Source organism: Equus quagga, chromosome 1, assembly GCF_021613505.1.
Source record: "Equus quagga isolate Etosha38 chromosome 1, UCLA_HA_Equagga_1.0, whole genome shotgun sequence".
Classification (NCBI taxonomy): domain Eukaryota; kingdom Metazoa; phylum Chordata; class Mammalia; order Perissodactyla; family Equidae; genus Equus; species Equus quagga.
In genome coordinates, this window is record NC_060267.1 from 172,091,260 (window position 1) to 172,113,551 (window position 22,292).

The window sequence follows — 22,292 nt, forward strand, 5'->3', positions numbered from 1 at the left end:
TAAGAATCACATAACTAATTGCATGACGGGTTTGCAAAACTGTAAAACTTAATTAATTATCACGTCTAAGGGTAATTTTCAGGTAACAGAGGCTACGAAACTATTGACTTCCACATAATGACATTCGTGTGGTCAAATGGGGTTAAATGTCTAGCTAAACACTACAAGCTCTTTTTAAAATAGTTTTAGGCATGTATTATATTAAACCCATTTACTTATGTTATCTCCCTTAATTCCTTTTAAGAAACCCAAAATACAGATGCTATAATCATCACGGACATGAAGAACTTGAAGCTCAATGAATTGTGCAAGACTTGCCTGTAGTCAGACAACTGGCAAGTGGTGGCACTCATGACTGCATTCTGGTTGGTGTGATTACTTCAGAGGCATGGCATTTATAAAGTATGGGTCAGTAAGATATTTTAATTAAAATACAAAACTATGGCAGCAATATCAAAATTGCCATCACTGAAACAGGATATATGAACACATTATTAAAAATATTCTCTTGTATTTCACAAGCTTTTTACCAAAGGATAGACAGACTTTATATTTTGTAGGAAAAAAGGGAAAGTTTATTACAACAAGGTATGTATGTAAGCTGTAGAAGTCATTTTCCAAGATGAAAATAAAAGGGATTTAAGACATGCCGAATTCAACCTAATGACCCTTGATAGCTACCTCTAGGCTGCCCCTGCTTACACATTTACATATCACCTTCCAGATAAAGCAAAGTGACAACAAATGAAAAATACTAAGGGAGATGGCACTATAAAAACCTCAGTACCTACCATCACCATTTTTAAAAATCACTCCAACTGAATCTTCCCCAAACACCTTGTTGGTGTACACCAGCCACAAAGGCTTCATTTTGGAATCCATGTATTTACACTTTTCAACACTGAAATCGAACAAGATGAAAATTAGCCCACTTCAACGTAAAGAAATGGCAATATTGTAATTTTGCTGTGATATACTAGGCTTGAGAGAACCTCTCACCTGTTCCACTCAGGTCTGCAGAAGTCAGAACTAGAACATTTCCTCTTGGTAGAAAACAAACAGGGATCACAGCCTTGGTTGGCATGTAATGATGCCAGATGGGCTGGACTGAAAATCTAGCTTTGCCTGTCTCACTACCTACATTTAAAATTCCTCCTTTCCTCTCTTATTCTTCTTTAACTTTATGTTATTATATGTAACAATACCAATATCGCTGGATTAAAATCAGGAATATTATGAGTTCATTATAGATTTATTAAAGAGGGATCGATTTTGAACACTGACATACTGAGTACACATTATTACTTTTCTGCTATCACTTTTGTAGGAAATGAAAAAGTAAGAAATAATTTTCCAAATTCATTCAAGATCTCATTTTGAAAAAGGAAAGTTAATTAGTAAATAATTTATGACGGTTGCCAACATTTTGCTTGCATGGGATTTTTAACTCTTAGAAACCAGTAACACACGTACAATTTAATTACATACAATTAAAAAGAAATTAACTTTTAATAATTTGCACTAACCCCACAGATAAATTTAGCTGGTAGGCATCCCTCCCACTATACACAAGAATAACCCCTGAGGACTTTGAGATCGTCCTTCTTTAATTTTATTCCACTTACTGGGGCTAACAGCTGGCCCTACTGCTCCCCCAAGGCAGTCACTCAGGAATCCTTTCTGCAATGCTATTTTCATGGGAGATTCACTGAGCACAGCACAGACGGTCACTTACTAGAGTTCTGAGAGGATGACACACGGGTTCAGAGGTGACTGCAGGTCAGAGAGGGCCTCCCGGTAAGCATTCTGTTTTAAACAGGTGTGCATGGCCTCTTTCCCTTTGGCTCTGTTTAGCTTCACTGCATTCAGTTTGATTAAACTATTTAAAGTTTTTAACTTATTGAGTGCTTCAACCTGAAAAACAAGTTTTCCCATCACCAAAATTCATTTATGGTTAAAAATAATATAAAGTACTATAATACCAAGTGATCATATTAATCAATAACTGTTCCCTCCCTTCCTCACCCCTGACACATACACACAACAGGCAGCTAAAATAACAACAGTGCTTGGCTTATGACAAACATATTAGATACAAGAAACTGAAAAACGTATTTTCATTTTATTTACTTGTTACTTAAAGCACCATTTTTTAAACTTTAACCCTTTTCTTAAATGAAATCTTATAAATTAGAGAAAAGGGGCATAGATTGTGGGTAATAAGTATGAAACCTAAAGTATTCAGAACTCTGCAGCTCACTGAGTAATAGAATTTGAAAACAAACAATCTGAACCATTCCACTTAGCCAACTCCATAGCATAAGAGGAAAATCTATGTACAAGTAACCTCGGGCTTCCTGCCATTCAACCTTAATATCGACTTCTTGTCACCACTCTTATATGACTTCTCAGTGTGTTCTCTTTCCACTAACAGTAAGTTAAAATCGATTCTCGTGTCAGTGTTGGTTGAAAACCACTTGCGGCTTTGGCTGTGGCATGGGTGAGATGCGGTGCCCCGAGCCGCCAGGGGCCTTAGCTCACCACCTACCCTTGGTGTGGTGAGGTGAAACCCAGCCCCAAAACACACACACACACACACACACACGCATGATTTTTGTGTAATAAAACAACTATGAATATAGACACAGTATTTGTTGTCCCAAGAGTAAATTACTTGTTTTTATTTACTTGTTTTTATGAGGTAACTTTGGCTATCAAATCTTAGGTAAACAAAAAAATACACTTACGCAACTAGCACAAGGTGTCTCAACAATGGCCAACTGAATCAAAACCACTGTGTTTAAAACTCAACTTTGGGGGGCCGGCCCGGTGGCGCAGTGGTTAAGTGCGCACCTTCTCCTTCAGTGGCCCAGAGTTCACCAGTTGGGATCCCGGGTGTGGACATGGCACTGTGTGGTAAGCCATGCTGTTGTAGGTGTCCCACATATAAAGTAGAGGAAGATGGGCATGGATGTTAGCTCAGGGCCAGTCTTCCTCAGCAAAAAGAGGAGGATTAGCAGCAGATGTTAGCTCAGGCTAATCTTCCTCAAAAAAAAAAAAAAAGTCAACTATGGGGCTAACCCTGCGGCAAAGTGGTTAAGTTCAGCACGTTCTGCTTTGGTGGCCCAGGTTCACAGATTCAGATGCTGGGCGCTGACCTATACTACTTGTCAGCCATGCTGTGGTGGCAACTCACATATACAGTCAAGGAAGACTGGCACAGATGTTAGCTCAGGGCTATCTTCCTCAGCAAAAAAAAAAAAAAAAAGAAAGAAAAAAAGTCAATTTTATTATTTAATAACTGAGGGTCTTTCCCTGCCATATTATGTAAAATTCCGTAAGACAGAGCCTTGAACAATCAAAAATCTGATGGAATATTTTATTTTGTCTTCTCATTATGTCATTAAAACTGGAAACAACAAATGATAAAACAAAGTAACACATAAGTTGTATATAACAAGCATATAAAATATGTATACAACAAACATCATGAACACCATGGCTGGAATGTCCATGGACCACAGATTTATTTTACATCATATTTTCATTTTTGAACTCTGCTTCTATGCAAGGAAACCACTAAGACTCAGTAGGGAGGTGAATTCAGGCGTGAAGTTTCTATAGACAGGCTGAAGGCTTGCTCACAGGAAACTGGGAAAGTTCTATGTAACTTGATGATAAAATCGAGATGGCTGAAGCTTGCCAAATTAGCCATCTGTCAAAACCACAGACACTCCATTTCTCAACAATTTCAGGAGCTGTACAAACACTGGTGAAAGGGGAACCAGCCGAAAGACTTGCTATGCAAACAGGAACTTTTTGAAGTACTTCAAATTTGAATTTCGTCCATGTTTGTACAGTTGCAAATTTCCATGCTCCATCACTAATTGTGTTGATATCCATTTCCTGCAACAGTGTCCTGAATACTCACATAAGTCAAAGACTTCTTAAGTGTTTCAACACCTTGTCTTTTTGTAGGTTTACAGTGACAACAAGAACTGCCATGTAAAGTGCAGTCCTCCTCTTGCTATTTATCCGTCAAGAAAAAGAGTAAGAATAATGTGATCATACACATGTCATATGTTTGCTATTATAAAAGTCAAGCTGAGGGTCCCAGAGAACCAAGAAAATGTCCAGTACAGTTTGATCATATGACTGAGGTCAAAGAAGAAAGGACCTCACCAAGTGGGGCCTTATAAGCTTTGATAAGGAGTTTGGATTTTATTCCCCATTCAATGAAAATTACTGTAGGGACTTTAAAAAGGGAAGTGACATAATACATCTACATTCTTAAGAGATCACTTTATCTGCTGTGTAGAGAATGGAAAGAAAGGGCACAATTTAGGACGTTAATGAAGATATCCAGGTGAGAGAGGATAATGGATTGGACTGAGATGGTAGCCATGAATATAAGAGAGGTTGACTGGTATGAGATATATTTAAGAGGACTATAAAATTAAGTGGATTAATAGTATATATCTCATGTTGTGAAGAATAAATGGCCTATAAAAAGTGATAAACAAGTGTTAGCTCTTAATAACACATTAATGGGCTTCCCAAAAGGGAGGGATCAAATACAGTTTGTTTTAACATGAACGGAAAACCATAAATATTAAAATCATCTATGAAAACTTACGGGATTTCCTATGGCAATGCAAATGAGTTAGAAAAGTGCAGTGAACTGGGAATTACTACAGGGAACTGATAGAAAAATAGGGTGGGATAGCAGAGAGGTATAGGAATGAGCAGATGGTTGGGAACAGAGAAACAAACTGCCTTCAAATGAGAAAGAGAGGTTAGAAAAGGTAACAAGGTAGGTGAGTCTTTGCCACAAGGAAAAAATAATGTACCAAAAAGCAAAGTCTGGGAGAGAATTTTTAATACTAGAGAAAACTTCAGCTAAGTAGACTGAATATACTGATTTCAGATTATACCGGCTAGATGAAACTACTCTGCTAGTACTAGTCATATACAGCTTATAGTCTGTTGTTTACACCATGACAATAATAAACACCTGAGTAGTAAATCTTCAGGACTCATTTCTCTAACATGTACCCATTGACCTGGCCACACTGAAGATGATAATTCTTCCAATACTTTCATCAGACAGTGACATCTGTGACTTCTCCTATACCAGACTGAAATTGATTTTTCTCTGGCTTCTGCAAAGGAACTCTATGGCCTTTTACCACGGTAACTGCACACTGGGGTAAAGGAAATAATCAGACCTTTCAGGGACTACTGAACACTGGCTCTGAATTGACACTAATTCCAGGAGGCCCAAAACATCACAGAGGTCCATCAGACAGAGTAGGGGCTTACAGAGGTCAAGTTAACAATTGAGTTTTGCATAGAACTGTCTCACAGTGGGCCCAGTGCATCCCAAAGCCATCATGTGGTTACTTCCCCAGTTTTGGAATGCATAATTGGAATAGATAAATTCAGCAGCTGGCAGATCCCCATATTGGTTCTCTGACCTGTGGAGTGATGGCTATTATGGTGGGAAAAGCCAAGTGGCATTTATTACAACTGTCTCCACCTAACAAAACAGTAAAGTAAAAGCAATAACACAGTCCTGGAGTGACTGCGCAGATTAGTGCCATCATCAAGGACTGAAAGATGCAGGGATGGTGATTTCCATCACATCCCCATTCACCTTGTCTATTTGGCCTGTGCAGAAGACAGATGAATCTTGGAGACTTCAGTGGATTATCACAACATTAACCAGGTGGAGCACCAGATGTGGTTTCATTGCTTGAGCAAAGTAACACATCCCCTGGTACCTGATATGCAGTTATTGATGTGACAAATGCTTTTATCTCTATACCTGTCAATAAGGCCTAACATAAGCAGTGTGCTTAAGAGTCTGCAAGGCCAACAATTTTGGCCTTTTCTCTTTTCTACACTTTTCTCTGTCCTACCTCAGGGGTCTATCAACTCTCCAGCCCTATGACAAAATTTAGTTTTCAGGGATCTTGGCTGCCTTTCCCTTCAACAAGATATCACTCTGGTCTGTTACATTATGCTGATTGAACCTAACGCATAGGAAGTAACAACTACTCTAGACTTAAAGAACTTTGTATGTCAGAGGGTAGGAAATAAGTGTAATAAAAATTTGGGACTTTCTACCTCAGTGAAACATCCAAGGCTCAAGTGGTGTGGGACATGTCAAGATATCCCTTCCAAGGTAAAGAATAATTGCTACTCTGGCCCCTCCTACAACTAAAAATGAAGCACAACACCTAGTGGGCTTCCTTGGATTTTAGAGGCAACATACTCCTTATGTGGGTTTGTACTCTGGCCTGTTTACTGAGGGATCCAAAAAGGTGCTAGTTTTGAGTGGGGTCCAGAGCAAGAGAAGGCTCTGCAACAGGTCCAGACTGCCATGCAAGCTGCTCTGCCACTTGGGCCACTGGATCCAGCAGATCCAAAGGTGCTTGAACTGTCAGTGTAGACAGGAATGCTCTTTGGAGCCTTGGGCAGGCCCCTATATAAGTGAATCATAGCAGAGGTCCTTAGGTTTTGAAAAAAATGCCTGCCACCCCCTCACGATAACGACTTTCCTCTTGAGAAACAGCTCTTAGCTTGCTACTAGGCCTTAATAGAGACTAAATGTTTAACGAGTGGCCACCAAGTAACCATGCAAACTGAGTTGCCCAGCACGAACTGGGTGTTATCTGACCCACCAAGCCATAAAGATGGGCAAGCACAGCACTGCTCCTTCATCAAATAATTGTGGTATATATGAGATTGGGCCTGAGCAGTCCCTGAAGACACAGTAAGTTACATGAAGAAGTGACCCAAATGCCCATGATCCCCACTCTTGCTACACCACTTTCTCTCCTCCAGTTTGCACCTATGGCCTCACGGAGAGTTCCCTATGATCAATTGACATGAGAAGACTCAAGCATGGTTTACAGGTGATTCCACATGATATGCAGACACCATATGAAAGTGAATAACTGTGGTACTAAACTTCTTTCTGGAACATTCCTAAAGGACAGTGGTGATGGAAAATCTTCCCAGTGGGCAGCATTTTGGAAAGTGCATTTGGTTGTTCACTTTGCTTGGAAGGAGAAATGTCCATATGTGAAATTATATACCAGTTCATGAGCTGTGACCAATGTTTGGCTGATGGTTTTAGAACGCATATGATTGGAAAAGTAGTGACAAGGAAATTTGGGGAAGAGGTAAGTGATAGACCTCTCTGAATGGGCAAAAACATAAAGATATTTGTGTCCCACTGGATGCTTACCAAACAGTGACCTCGGAAGAGGAGGATTTTTATAATCAGGTGGATAGGATGACACATTCTGTGGATACCAGTCAGTCCCTTTCCCCAGCTATGTCTGTCATCACCCAACGGGTCCATGAACAAAGTGGCCAAGGTGGCAGGGATGGAAGTTACGCATGGGCTTAGCAAATGGACCTCCACTCACCAAAGCCTGCCTGGCTATGGCCACCACTGGGTGCCCGATGTGCGAGCAGCAGAGGCCAACACTGAGTCCCTCATGTGGCACCATTTCCAAAGGGTGGTCAGCCAGCTTATCTGGTAACAGGTTGATTACACTGTACTGCTTCCATTAGTGAAGGGGAAGTGTTTTGTTTTCTTAGTGGAATAGACATTTACTTTGGATACAGATTTGCTTTCCCTGTACTCAATGCTTCTACCAAAACCACCATCCATGCACTTACAAAACACCTTTATCCACTGTCATGGTATGCCACGCAGCATTATTTCTTATCAAGGATGGCAACGGGCTCATGCTCATGGAATTCACTGGTCTTACCAGGGTCCCCATCACCCTGAAATAGCTGGCTTGACAGAACAGCGGAATGTCTTTTTTTTTTTCTTTCTGAGGAAGATTGACCCTGAATTAACATCTGTCACCAATCTTCCTCTATTTTGTATGTGGGTTGCTGCCACAACATGGCCGCTGATGAGTGGTGTAGGTCTGTGCCCAGGAACGGAACCCGGGCCACTAAAGTGGAGTGCGCTGAACTTAACCACTAGGCCACAGGGCCAGCCCCTGGAATGGCCTTTTGAATACTTAGTTACAGTTCCAGCTAGGTGGCAATACCTTGCAGGATTGGGGCAAAATTCTCCAGAAGGTTGAATATGTTCTGAACCAGTGTCCAATACATGATTCTGTTTCTCCTACAGGAGGATACATGGGTCCAGAAATCAAGGTGTGGAAATGAAAGTGGTACTACTCACTATTACCCCTAGTGGTCACTAACAAACTTTTTGCTTCCTGTTCCTGTGACCTTATGCTCTGCTGGATAATTGTGTCAGTTACAGAGGGAGGAATGCTTCCACTGATTCCACTGAACTGGAAGTTAAGACTCTCTCCCAGCCACTTTGGGCTCTTTATGCCTCTTGTCAGCAAGCAAAGAAGGGTGTTACGGTGTTACCTGGACTGACTGATCCTGACTGCCAAGGGAAAATCAGCCTACTACTCTACAACAAGAGATAAGGAAGAATATGCCTAAAATATAGAAGACCTCTTAGTATTACTATGCCCTGTGATAAAAATCAATGGAAAATTATAAGTCAGTGCAGGTGGGACTATGAATGGCATAGACCCTTCAAAAATGAAGGTTTGGGCTAAGGAAATTCACAGTAATACAGGCCCATCTTAACAAACAAGAAAAATCTCAAATAAGCAATCTTAAACAACACCTAACAGAATTAGAAAAAGAACAAACAAAGCCCAAAGTCAACACAAGGAGGGAAATAATAAAAATTAGAGCAGAAATAAATGAAATTGAAACCAAAAAATCAGTAGAAAGGATCAACGAAACTAAGAGCTGATTCTTTGAGACGATAAACAAAATTGAGAAACCCTCAGTCAGACTCACAAAGAAAAAAAGAGAGAAGCCTCAAATAAATAGAATTAGAAATTGAAGAGGAGAAATTACAACAGATACCACAAAAATACAAAGGATTATAAGAGAATACTATGAAAAACTATATGCCAACAAATTGGACAATCTAGAAGAAATGGATAAATTCATAGATTCATACAACCTCCCAAAACTGAATCAAGAAGAAACAGAATAGACCAATCACAAGTAAAGAGATTGAAACAGTAATCAAAAACCTCCCAAAAAATAAAAGTCCAGGACCAGATGGCTTCTCTGGAGAATTCTACCAAATATTCAAAGAAGATTTAATACCTATCCTTCTCAAACTACTCCAAAAAACTGAAGACGATGGAACACTTCCTAACACATTTTCCAACTGCCCTGATCCCAAAGCCAGACAAGGACAACACAAAGAAGGAAAATTACATGCCAATGTCTCTGATGAACATAGATGCAAAAATCCACAACAAAATATTGGCAAACGGAATACAGCAATACATTAAAAGGATCATAAACCACGATCAAATGGGGTTTATACCAGGGATGCAGAGATGTTTCAACACCTGCAGATCAATCAATGTGATACACCACATCAACAAAATGAGGGCTGAAAACCACATGATCATATCAATAGACACAGAAAAAGCATTTGACAATATCCAACATCCATTTATAATTAAAAAACTCTCAATAAAATGGGCATAGAAGGAAAGTACTTCAACATAATAAAGGCCATATATGACAAACCTACAGCCAACATCATACTCAATGGGGAAAAACTAAAAGTCATCCCTCTGAGAATGGGAACAAGACAAGGGTGCCCACTCTCACCACTCTTATTCAATAAAGTACTGGAGGTTTTGGCCAGAGCAATTAGGCAAGAAAAAGAAATAAAGGGTATCCAAATTGGCAATGAAGAAGTGAAACTCTTGCTGTTTCCAGATGACATGATTTTATATAGAGAAAACCCTAAAGAATCCCTCAGACAACTATTAGAAATAATCAACAACTAGAGCAAAGTTGCAGGGTACAAAATCAACACACAAAAGTCAGTTGCATTTCTGGGGCCAGCCCAGGGGTGTAGTGGTTAAGTTTGCATGCTCCACTTCGTCAGCCCATGGTTTGCAGGTTTGGATCCCAGGTACAGACCGACACACTGCTTTTCAAGCCACGCTGTGGAAGCGTCCCTTATATAAAGTAGAGAAAGATTGGCATGGATGTTAGCTCAGGGACCATCTTCCTCAAGCAAAAAGAGGAAGATTGGTAACAGATATTAGCTCAGGGCCAATCTGCCTCACACACACACACACACACACACAAATCAGTTGCATTTCCATACTCTAATAGCAAACTAACAGAAGCAGAACTCAAGAATACAATCCCATTTACAATCACAACAAAAAGAATAAAGTATCTAGGAATAAATTTAACCAAAGAGGTGAAAGACCTATACAATGAAAACTATAAGACACTATTGAAAGAAATCAATGATGACACAAAGAAATGGAAAGATAATCCATGCATGTGGATCAAAAGAATTAACATAGTTAAAATGTCCATACCACCTAAAGCAATCTACAGATTTAATGCAATCCCAATCAGAACCCCAATGACATTCTTTACAGAAACAGAGCACAATCCTAAAATACATATGGGGCAACAAAAGATGCCGAACAGCTAAAGCAATCCTGAGAACAAACAAAGAGGGAGGCATCACAATCCCTGACTTCAAATTACAAAGCTATAGCAATCAAAATAGCATGGTATTGGTACAAAAACAGACACACAGATCAATGGAACAGAACTGAAAGCCCAGAAACACATCTACAGACAGCTAATCTTCAACAAAAGAGCCAAAAACATATAACAGAGAAAGGAAAGTCTCCTTCAATAAATGGTGCTGGGAAAACTGGACAGCCACATGCAAAAGAATGAAAGTAGGCCATTATCTTTTACCATACACAAAAATTAACTCAAAATGGATCAAAGAGACTTGAAGGTAACACATGAAACCATAAAACTTCTAGAAGAAAATATAGGCAGTATACTCTTTGACATTGTCTTAGAAGGATCTTTTCGAATACCATGTCTACTGAGGCAAGGGAAACAAAAGAAAAAATAAACAAGTGGGACTTCAACAGACTACAAAGCTTCTGCAAGGCAAAGGAAACCAGGAATAAAACAGTAAGACAACTCACCAACTGGGAGAAAATATTTGCAAATCATATATTTGACAAGGAATTAATCTCCAAAATATAAAGAGAACTCACACAACTCAAAAACAAACAACCCAATCAAAAGATGGGCAGAGGATATGAACAGACATTTTTCCAAAGAAGATACGCAGATGGCCAATAGGTACACGAAAAGAAGTTCAACATCACTAATGATCAGGGAAATGCAAATCAAAACTACAATGAGATACCACCTTACATCCGTTAGAATGGCTACAATCATCAAGACAAAACATAACAAATGTTGGAGATGATGTGGAGAAAAGGGAACCCTTATACATTGCTGGTGGGAATGAAAACTGGTGTAGCCACTATGAAAAACAGTATGGAGATTTCTCAAAAAATTAAAAATAGAAATACCATATGACCCAGCTATCCCACTACTGAGTATTTATGCAAAGTTCTTGAAATCAACAATTCAAAGAGACTTACACCCCTATGTTCATCGCAGCATTATTCACAGTAGCCAAGACATGGAAGCAACCCAAGTGCCCACTGACTGATAAATGGATAAAGAAGATGTGGTGTGTGTCTATATATATATATACATATAGACACACAGAATGGAACACTACTCAGCCATAAAAAAAGCAAAATCATCCCATTCGCAATAATATGGATGGGCCTGGAGGGTATTATGTTAAGTGAAATAAGCCAGACAGAGAAAGACGAACTCTGTATGATTTCACTCATATTTGGAAGATAAACAAACACATGGACAAAGAGAACAGATTAGTGGTTATCGGGGGGAGGGTGGGCATAAGGAATAAAGGTGACATTTATATGGTGACTGACAAATAACAATGTACAACTGAAATTTCACAATGTTATAAACTATAATGACCTCAATAAAACAAAGTAAAGAAGAAGGAAAAACAAATGAAGGTTTGGGTCATCCCATCAGGTAAAGAACCACAACCAACTGGAGGGCTTGCTAAAAGCAATGGGAATACAAAATGCATTGGAAGAAGGTAGTAATAAATGTCAGCTATGACCCGCTGACCAGTTACAAAAATCAGGACTAAAAACCATGAGCAACCCCTCCTTATTTTGTTATAAATATGTGTTTGTGTGTGTGTGTATGTATGTGCATGCACATGTGTGTATCTCCAAAGTCTTTCTTCCTGCTCTTGCTCCCTTATCATGTAACAAAAGATGTATTGACTTTATATCATAGTTTTTAAGCTTGTTAATTTTACATCATAGTATCTAATTTACAGGATATCAAGGAAAAGACTAAACACCACTCAAGGACACTACCTCCTCTTCTGGGAAAGAGGTTGGGGCATTTTTGATTACACTCAGGGTACTGTATCATGTTAGGTGGAATTTTGACCTTGTTATTGTCTTTATTTGGAAATTAAGTATGATTTAAGGAGCTGTAATATGGATGCCAAGTTGAGCTGTGATGGTTAATCTTACATATTAACTTGACTGGCCCATGGGGTGTCCTGATATTTGGTCCAACATTATTCTAGGTGTGTCTGTGAGGGTGTTTTTGGATGAGATTAACATTTGAATCAGTATACTAAGTAAAGCAGATTGCTCTCCCTAATGTGGGTGGGCCTCATCCAAACATGTGAAGTCCTGAATAGAACAAAAAGGCAGACGTTCCTGCAAGTAAGAAGGAATTCCACCTGCCTGACTGCCTTGAGCTTGGACGTAGTCTTTTCCTGTCTTTGAACTTGAACTGAAACATCAGCTCTTCTTAGATGTCAAGTTTGTTTGCTTTCAGACTGGAATTTACATACCACTGACTCTCCTGGTGCTCAGGGCTTTGGACTCAGACTGGAACACCAGCATCAGCTCTCCTGGTTTCCAGCTTGTTTGACTGCAGATCTTGGGACTTCTCAGCCTCCATACCCCCTCCCTTCAGTCTCTCTCTCTATACATACACATTCAAACATCTTATTGGTTCTGTTTCTCTGTAGAACACTGACCAACACACTCTCCATCCAGCTAATACCAAGCAGACCATCAAAACCCAACACAAGTGTTACCTCCACTGTGAACTCTTCCCTAATGCCCTAAGTTAGGTTACATGCCTCTCTTTTGTGCTTCCCTAATACTCCTATAACAATACTTCCATCAATACTTAATCATTGATTTGTATACCTACGCTATGGAAGATAAACTCCTTGCCAAAAGCGACATAGCTAATTTAACTTCACCTCACCAATACCTAACACAAACCCTGACATATAGTAGGTTCTGAGTAAATTTAAATCAAACCATTAAGAAAACCTTCTTGTGTTAGGTTAGATAATACTAAATTCAGGAAAAACTTCTGCTAGAGAACGGTGTACTGGTGTCAATGAAGGATTCCAGCATGAAGAAGCTGGAATACAGTGTTGCTTCATTCCCCACTAGCAAATCAAGTCTGGACCATAGTTATGTTTCTCATTTGCAAACAACCTATTCAAAAGCTATTACTATTTATAATACTTACCTGTATAAATCAAGATTATCTCCAAAACAAAACACAGAAATAACTGGATACTGAGAGACAACTGTCAACAATAACCCCTGATTTTGAAATTCTGTGTTCAATAGAACAGCTTCATGGTTCTGTTAAATGGCTTGCTTTATTTAGCTTCAAAAATATATTTAGACTGCGAAAATGATATTGTTGTCTATTTGATATATGGGATCTATCTCTAAGCTTTGATTTTAAAAAGAGAGTTGTGCTGCTAAAAAGGTTTGAAAACTCCCAGTATAATTTTGTTTTTCTGCTTTTTCTCCCCAAATCCTCCCAGTACATAGTTGTATATTTTAGTTGTGGGTCCTTCTAGTTGTGGGATGTGGGACGTCGCCTCAATGTGGCCTGATGAGCAGTGCCATGTCCGTGCCCAGGATCCGAACCAGCGAAACCCTGGGCTGCCGAAGCAGAGCACGCAAACTTAACCAGTTGGCCACAGGGCAGACCCCCGAGTATAACTTTTTTAAAACTTTAGTTTTATAGCTCAACAGATCTAAGTTTGAAAATTACTCCTGTCATTTGATAGTTGTGGGTTTTTAGGCAAGTTACTTTATCTCTTGGAGCCTCAGTGTTCTCCCTTGTTAAATCCAGAAAGTATTGGTAACTATTGTGGGTGCATTATTGAGAGGGTAAAATAAGATGGCATACTTAAAACAGTCAGTAGGGCTCCTGGCATTCAGTAAGCATGTAATGTCTGACCTAGTAATATCACTAGTATCTCATCACCTAGAAGACTTAGAAAATGAGGGCCTGGGAAGAAGATGAGGGACTGTAACATGATGGGAGAGTATCACAATTTCAGGCAGGTATATATAGTTTCAAAAAGCAGCTTAAGGATTCTGAATCCTAGAAGCTATAACCCTTACGGACTTCGGTGTTAAAATATCTCAGTCTAAAACAAATGGCAAAGGATATGAATCATAAATACTATACTAACTGGAAAGAGTAACTCAGGGATATGAAATAACAGGGTCTAAATATTTCATGATCATTGTCACTATCACCAACAAACCCCTTGTTAAGCATGTCTAAAAAAGTACCTCCTATTAAAATTTAAGGCATGGTATTACTATGAGAAATCCTGACTAACTTTTCAGGCAGCACTCAATTAACATTCTTCTGCTAAGTTTGACTTAAAATTTGATTAAAAAAATGTATTAATCAGATTCAGTTACTGAAACCTCTATGAAATAATGTGATGAGAGAATAGCATATGATACAGCTGATCAAATACCATGTGGCGGATTGAATATGAAGATGAAAACAAGCTGGTACCTGCTTGGAAAGCACTTTCATGTGCCCTACGCTCCCCCGGCAGTATGCTTCAAGAATGACACCAAATTGCACAGAGACAGCAGGAATGTGCACTTCTGACCTGCAGAAAGTTAATAATATTAAGACGGTTTATCAAACACTTCAGATCACCAAATAGCGATACTGACTTTTTTATTCTATTATGAAATTAACTTATAATGCCAATCAAAGAAAAGAACACATCATCTTCTGCATAATTTTTAGTGGGATGGTCAATTTTCCAATTCTTTAAACCCCATAGTTCAAAAAGATACAAGACTGTATAATTAGTTAATTATTCCAAGAATCCAAAATTTTCACAACTCATTTTCACAACTTATTTGCTTTTTGGAATAAAAAGGTAATATTAACCAAATTACAGATAAGTAAGATGAAAGACAGATCTGACTCACATCCTCACATCACACAATTGACTAATCCCTCAATTAGCTTCTATTCAATTTTTCTCACTTAAAGAATAGTATACACATTTGAAAAAGGAATAAATGACTTATTTTGTTATTCCCTGAAAGGTTTAAAAATGAGCTGGATGAGAAGACAAAAAAATAATAAAGGAAAAACTCTAGGAATATAAGGAAATCAAGATACAGAAATATAACCCCTAAAATTAACATAAAAATATTATACAGCTTATTTTCCTGAAGAAGCTTAGCCAAAAATACCGAAAGATTTTTTTCTGATAATCATTGGTTTCACTACTCTGAAGTCAGATGAAAAAAATAAAAATATCTGAGTACAGAGTCAAAAATTAGAAATCAACAATTTTCCCAGGAAACAAAAGAACTTTAGTTCTCTTTCCTGATTTTACTCCTATATAAACGTGGTGAAATAAGTTTCATGTATTTCTGAAAATGACCTAGTTAATAAAAAAGCTGAAAATAAACTTGCTGTTGTTATAGGAAAACTTTAAAATCTTTACCCAATAGTAGCAATGATGATACTAATACCTACAACCTTCTACAAGGACCAGTAAGTCTGTTTTTAGTCCAAATATATTAACACGATAAGTACACTTTACTGAAAAATAGCAATCCGTTAATTACTAGTTTCAGTTAAAAATCAAGGAGGCATAGAAGGACACTTATTTGAATTACTTTGCCAATCATGAAAATTAAGTTTGGGTATCAAGAAACAGGAGAAGACACCATGAGTATCAATGATATAAATGGCTCAGAAACAACTAAAGCAGCTGACTGTTTTCCTTAATGTCCTGCATAATGCTGATTTATATTTACAAAAGCACAAGGTGTACTCATATCGAAATATAAAGACTTACCTGAGGTGCCAAAATAGAAACTGCCCTATCCTCCGATTAGCAAGTGCTCTTTCTAATAGGAATCTAGAGAGGGCACAATCCAAAAAAGGCTCATATTTTAAAACTTGCACCAGTTGTAAAAGATATTGAGAGAGTTCTTCATCGCTGAAAGAAACAAAGAGTGAGTCACTCAACAACCTGTGCAAGGGAAACATCCCTTCCTATCAAACTACCAAATACTAACTTAGTGACATACAATGCTTCTTTTAGGTCAGGCTTGTTGCATTCTTACATTCACAGTTCCACTGTTAGAACAACACAAGAAAATAAGAGGATTTCGGTGGGTGGGAGGGGGAGTGGAAAGGAGCAAAGAACAGATATAGGGGGCATTTTTATCAAATTAAATAGGTTGATACAATTGATGATTGTATTTACAATCAGTCCAGAGTTACAATAAAATTAAGTACTTTAATACTGATTTCTGATCATGCTGAAAATGTGAGATACTCAGTCAATCAATCAGTTTGTTTGTTTGTTTTTTGGAGGACGATTAGCCCTGAGCTAAGATCTGTCGCCAATCCTCCTCATCTTGCTGAGGAAGACTGGCCCTGAGCTAATATCTGTGCCCATTTTGCTCTATTTTATATGTGGGACACCTGCCACGGCATGGCTTGATAAGCAGTCTGTAGATCTGCACCCTGGATCCGAACTGGGAAACACCAAGCCATGGAAGCAGAGTGCAAGAACTTAACCACTACGCGACCGGGCCGGCCCCTGCAATCAGTTTTATAAAATAAAAATTTCATCAGTACTTTAGCAATTTATTTTCCCTTCCTATCATTACGGTTCAGTAATTCCTTTGCCCAGATAACCAATGAACAATTAAAATCTTGACTTCAGATCAGTTGAAGGATAAGGAAATGAGTGAATCTGTAATTGGGGATTGATTCACTGAATTAATATAACATAATATTATAATTAACTGAGCTGAATTAAGTAAAGTTAGTGGTTCTCTATATTTTGTGTCCATCTCCAAACCATTCACATAAAGAGGCAATTCCAGTAATCAGGTAAGGTATGAATTTTAAGTCCTCTACTTACTGACTATATAATCTTGGACAAAAAACGATTCAGAAAGTAGTCTAAGGCAGATCTGGGACTGAAACCCAGGGTACTATATATCAAGAAAAAACCTTATAACCAAAAACTTGAACACAGGAAAATGTATCAGAAGTACTGATATGGAACATGGGGATCATAGTAATCTCTTCCTGGGGGAACAATACATTTAAGAAAACCACTTGACTTGGCCCAGGGGAGCTAGATAGCCCCTTCTCCTCAGGTCTCCAAAGCAAACTTAGGGCATTTGAGGAACAACTGGCAGCCTCATTTTTAAAAACTATCTATAAAACAATCTTAGTTAAGTTTATTATAAAATCCATGCCCATTATAAAACCTATAAATAGTGCAAAAGATAGAAAGGCGGTATGAAATAGAAAGAGGCTTCCTCTTCCCTTACACTTCTAATTTCACTCCCCCAAAATAACCACTATTGAAGAATTTGTGTAATTTCTTATGGATATCACACATAACTTTTATTTTTCAAGTAATTATACAGTATAACCCTCATTTTAAGCTAGAAACAAAATGGATAAACCCGAAAATGCCCATTGCCTGAGAGTGTCTCAATAATGACGTTTCTCCAAATAAACTCCCTAGACTCTCGCACATATATTGTGCAAACGGGACTGTACAAGCATGTTCGCTGAAGCACTGTCTGTAATAGGGAAATGTGGAGAAAACTCAAAATGTTCCTGGATAGAGAAATGGAATAAATAAGATACATCTCTATGACGGAGTATTATAATGTAGTAGTAAAAGGAAAAAGCTACATTGATATGTAACAGGAGAGAGTGACCTCAAAATCCTAATGTTGAATGAAAAAAAAGCAAGATATAAAATGATACACATAGCAAGACACACTGGTATAATTTTCAAATGTACATTATCCTACATTTTTATAGATACAAAAATGTGGTGAAAACAGAAAAATATGGTATAGAAGGATATACACCCAATTCATGATAATGGTTGCCTCTGGAAAGTGAAAGAAGACTTTTGAGACTGGGTAAGGAAACTGTAAGAACTTCATCTTTAACTATAATGCTATTTGCTTAAAAATATAAATTTTAAAAAACACAACAAAATACTACCATTTTTAAATTCTGGGTGGTGGGGAGAAAAGGTTAACTTAGCAGGTGTGACTGCTATCCTTTGAAAAAGCCTGCTTACACATTGGTGCTTGGCTGGCACCTGGGAGTATAGATTTCACAAGGCTTCCCACCTCCCTAACGATGAGAGTGGCTCACTGTGCCTAAACTGTGCAAACTGTATGGTTTATGCTGAACATCCCTTTTTCCTTCTGGAAGTCTAGAATTTTGGTACATGCCAGGCACAGGGTGCTTATGTGACTAGCCCCCAATAAAAACCCTGGCCATCAAGTCTCTAAACAAGCTTCCCTGGTAGACAATATTTCAGATATGTTGTCACAACTCGTTGCTGGGGGAATTAAGCGTATTCTGTGTGACTCAATTGGGAACAAAACCCTCAGAAGCTTCTGCCTGCTTTCCTCCAGACTTCGCCCCATGAATCTTTTCCCTTTGCCAATTCTGCTCTGTACCTTTTGCCTGTAATAAGTCATAGCCAAGAGTATGACTATATGCCGAGTCCTATGAGTCCTCCCAGGGAGTCCTGGAACCTGAGGTGATCTTGAGGACATCCTGACTCAGTATGTCTCCATTTGGTTTTTGTTTTACAATACAGAATAAACATAAGAGTGTGAGCAAAGAGAGCAGGAGGGACAAATGCTTTGAACTCTGAATAATTCCTAGCCTTTTCTTTTCTTATGAGACATTTAAGCAGATATCACCCTCCCGGCCCACCCCCAAGGTATTCCTTGCCCCAAAGAAGGCCACCTGCAGGAGGTACCTCATCTGTCGCAGGCAGTTCACAGCATATTCCCGCACGTACTGATCTGGATAGTTGAAATCTAGAAGCTCCAGGGCCTCCCGGGGGGGTAGTTTAGGCCAAATCTGAAGTAGTGCCTGAAGCTGTTTAAAAATTGAAACTAGTTCAGAAATTACAGGGGAAAAAAGTAATCTATTTTTCCTTGGCATACAGGAGCAGAGATGGGTCAAAAGAAAGGAGACGTATACATACTTACTGAGACCTCAGAAATCCATTCCTGTTAATATGGATTAATAAAGACGGTCTTTGTTGAAATATTCTATAGATAAGCAAATAAAAAAAAGCTATTAAGTACTTACCTGGAAATAGAATGATACACTGTATACTTGGATTCTATAAACATTAACCAGTTAAATAATTTTTAAATGGAAAGAAAGAGAGAGAAATGATCAAGAAATACTTAAAGGTAAAATCCAAGGTACAAATATAAGCTGCAAGGCTCAAGCTAATGACAGTCAACTTAGATATTAAAAGCTCACTAATAACTCAACATAAAATTATCTTGAAGGAGTTCACTTTTAGTTCTTAATATTTTTAAGAGTATATATAACTTAACAGAACTTTTTATTTACCATAACATGTTTAAACTCTTTGAGTCATAATAAGTAATCCATAAGAAATAAATAAGGGCTGGCCCGGTGGTGGAGCAGTTAAGTTCACACGTTCCGCTTCTTGGCGGCCTGGGGTTCACCAGTTTGGATCCTGGGTGGGGACATGGCACCACTTGGCACGCCATGCTGTGGTAGGCGTCCCACATATAAAGTAGAGGAAGATGGGCACGGATGTTAGCTCAGGGCCAGGCTTCCTCAGCAAAAAAGAGGAGGACTGGCAGTAGTTAGCTCAGGGCTAATCTTCCTCAAAAAAAAAAAAGAAAGGAAGGAAGAAATAGTACCTAGTTGTTTATTTCCTATAAACAAGACAAATACAGCCAGTCTTCTATTTACAGATGTCACTTAGAAATGATCTAGAAGTAGGATAAAAAAAGAATCCCTTGGGGGGATGAGCTGAAACTGCAGGTGTGGGATGGATTCAGGTAGACATGGCCACATCTTTGGAAACTCTAGTTGCAGAGAGCCCAAATCTCTAGAAAGGACTCCTATCTCCTTCCCATCAGAGAGCACCATGAGACTCATCAGGATTGCTCCTGGCAAGAGTCCTATCCTCCTCATAGTTTTGATATATATAGCATGCACTCTTTTATTTATTTTTTTAAGATTTTATTTTTCCTTTTTCTCCTCAAAGCCCCCCTGTACACAGCTGTATATTCTAGTTACAGATCCTTCCAGTTGTGGCTCGTGGGACACTGCCTCAGCATGGCTTGATGAGTGGTGCGATGTCCGTGCCCAGGATCCACACCAGTGAAACCCTGCGCCACTGAAACGGAGTGCACGCACTTAACCACTTAGCCATGGGGCTGGCCCCTCAGTGGACTCTTAACAGAGATGGTAAGTGGGAAGAAAATTGGTTATGGAGGAAAGCGAAAAAATCTTGATAATTATGATTTGTGACCCTCCAAAGCTCAATCCTATCTGCCAAAATCTTATTCCTTAATATTTCTCTTTTTGGGTTTTCTTGGGTATCACTGACACCGAGTCCAAGGAAGATATACAAAATGTATGCAAGATCAGAGCCTACAGAGCACAAAACTATGGCAAACACATAGCAATGACTGGCAGACTTTCTCTCAAATGATTGCTCAATCTCGAAGTCATGTTATGAGAGGTAGCCTGTGAGTATCTGCTAGCTGCCCGTGTATCTCACTTAAGCTTTGGTGTGAGACTTGAGCTTTGAGAATTAAATAAAAATAGTTTATATTTTATTATTTTAATTCCACAAATTATTCAACTCCGCATTATTATGTCAAGTGCACCAAAAAAGTCAATAATATCTGAATGAATATCCATTAGCTAAGTTAAAAGGTGTTTTCTCATATCAAGTAAATTTAAAAGTTAAGTTTACTAGAATACTACTCAGCCATAAAAAAGGATAAAGTTGTCCCATTCACAACAACGTGGATAGACCTTGAGGGTATTATGTTGAGTGAAATAAGCCAGACAGAGAAAGACGAACTCTGTATGACTCCACTCATAGGTGGTAGCTAACACATGGACAAAGAGAACTGACTGGTGGTTACCAGGGAAAAGGGGGTAAGGGGGAGGGCACTAGCTAGGGGTGAAGTGGTGTACCTACAACATGACTAATAATGATGTACAACTGTAATTTCACAAGGATGTTAACTTTCATAACCTTAATAAAAAAAAAGTTAAGTTTACTAAAGATAATTTTTAAGAAATTAAAAATTTTTCAATTGTTTTACATTTGCAGAAAAAAATACTTCTGAATAATTTTTTAAAACTTGATTACATTGCTATTGTTAGTATACATTTATATGTTAATGTAGATATGAAATTTGATACAGTGCAATTAGCATAAGTAACATCAAAGTTATTCAACAAGTACAATGAAATGTTAGATTTTAAATTTTAACTTCTACCTTAAATTTTTGGTTAATTATTCTTTTTTTTTTTTCCGAGAAAGATTAGCCCTAAGCTAACATCCGCCAATCCTCCTCCTTTTACTAAGGAAGACCGGCCCTGAGCTAACATCCGTGCCCATCTTCCTCCACCTTATATGTGGGACGCCCACCACAGCATGGCTTGTCACAGGGTGCCATGTCCACACCTGGGATCCAAACCAGAGAACCGCAGGCCACCAAAGCGAAACGTGTGCCCTTCACCACTGCGCCCCCGGGCCGGTCCCTGGTTAACTATTCTTAAACTGCATTCAATAAAAAGAATAAGCTTCGTACTTGCTCTTTTTATGTATAAAGCACATATGTACACAAAGTATACAAACAGACATACACTTATCTGTGGTTTCAAAATACCATGCAGATGGGGCTATTAGGGGAAAGAAAATCTAAAAAGGCTCCTAAGGAGTATAATAACGAAAAAAGTTGCAGAAATACGGGTTTAAAGATATGGAACACCAGGGGCCAGCCTGGTGGCACAGTGGTTAAGTTCGCATGTTCTGCTTCTCAGCAGCCCAGGGTTCGCTGGTTCGGATCCTGGGTGCAGACATGGCATCACTTGGCAAAAGTCATGCTGTGGTAGGC

The 22,292-nt window shown here is 38.6% G+C and overlaps 1 protein-coding gene and 1 non-coding gene across 2 annotated transcripts in view; one reads left to right on the top strand and one right to left on the bottom strand.

Moving 5' to 3' along the window:
• PIK3CB (phosphatidylinositol-4,5-bisphosphate 3-kinase catalytic subunit beta) overlaps positions 1-22,292 on the bottom strand; it is a 168,879-nt gene that overhangs the window by 20,502 nt on the left and 126,085 nt on the right. The window contains exons 13-17 of the mRNA XM_046666294.1: positions 19,139-19,260; positions 16,172-16,315; positions 14,857-14,956; positions 1,736-1,914; positions 792-901 (exon numbers count right to left, since the gene is read on the bottom strand). Of these exons, the coding sequence (XP_046522250.1) occupies positions 792-901; positions 1,736-1,914; positions 14,857-14,956; positions 16,172-16,315; positions 19,139-19,260 (655 nt within the window). The remainder of the gene's footprint in view (positions 1-791; positions 902-1,735; positions 1,915-14,856; positions 14,957-16,171; positions 16,316-19,138; positions 19,261-22,292) is intronic.
• On the top strand, positions 2,462-2,585 carry LOC124231399 (small nucleolar RNA ACA64). Its single transcript, XR_006886511.1, has one exon. It is a non-coding gene; the product is annotated as a small nucleolar RNA ACA64 (small nucleolar RNA).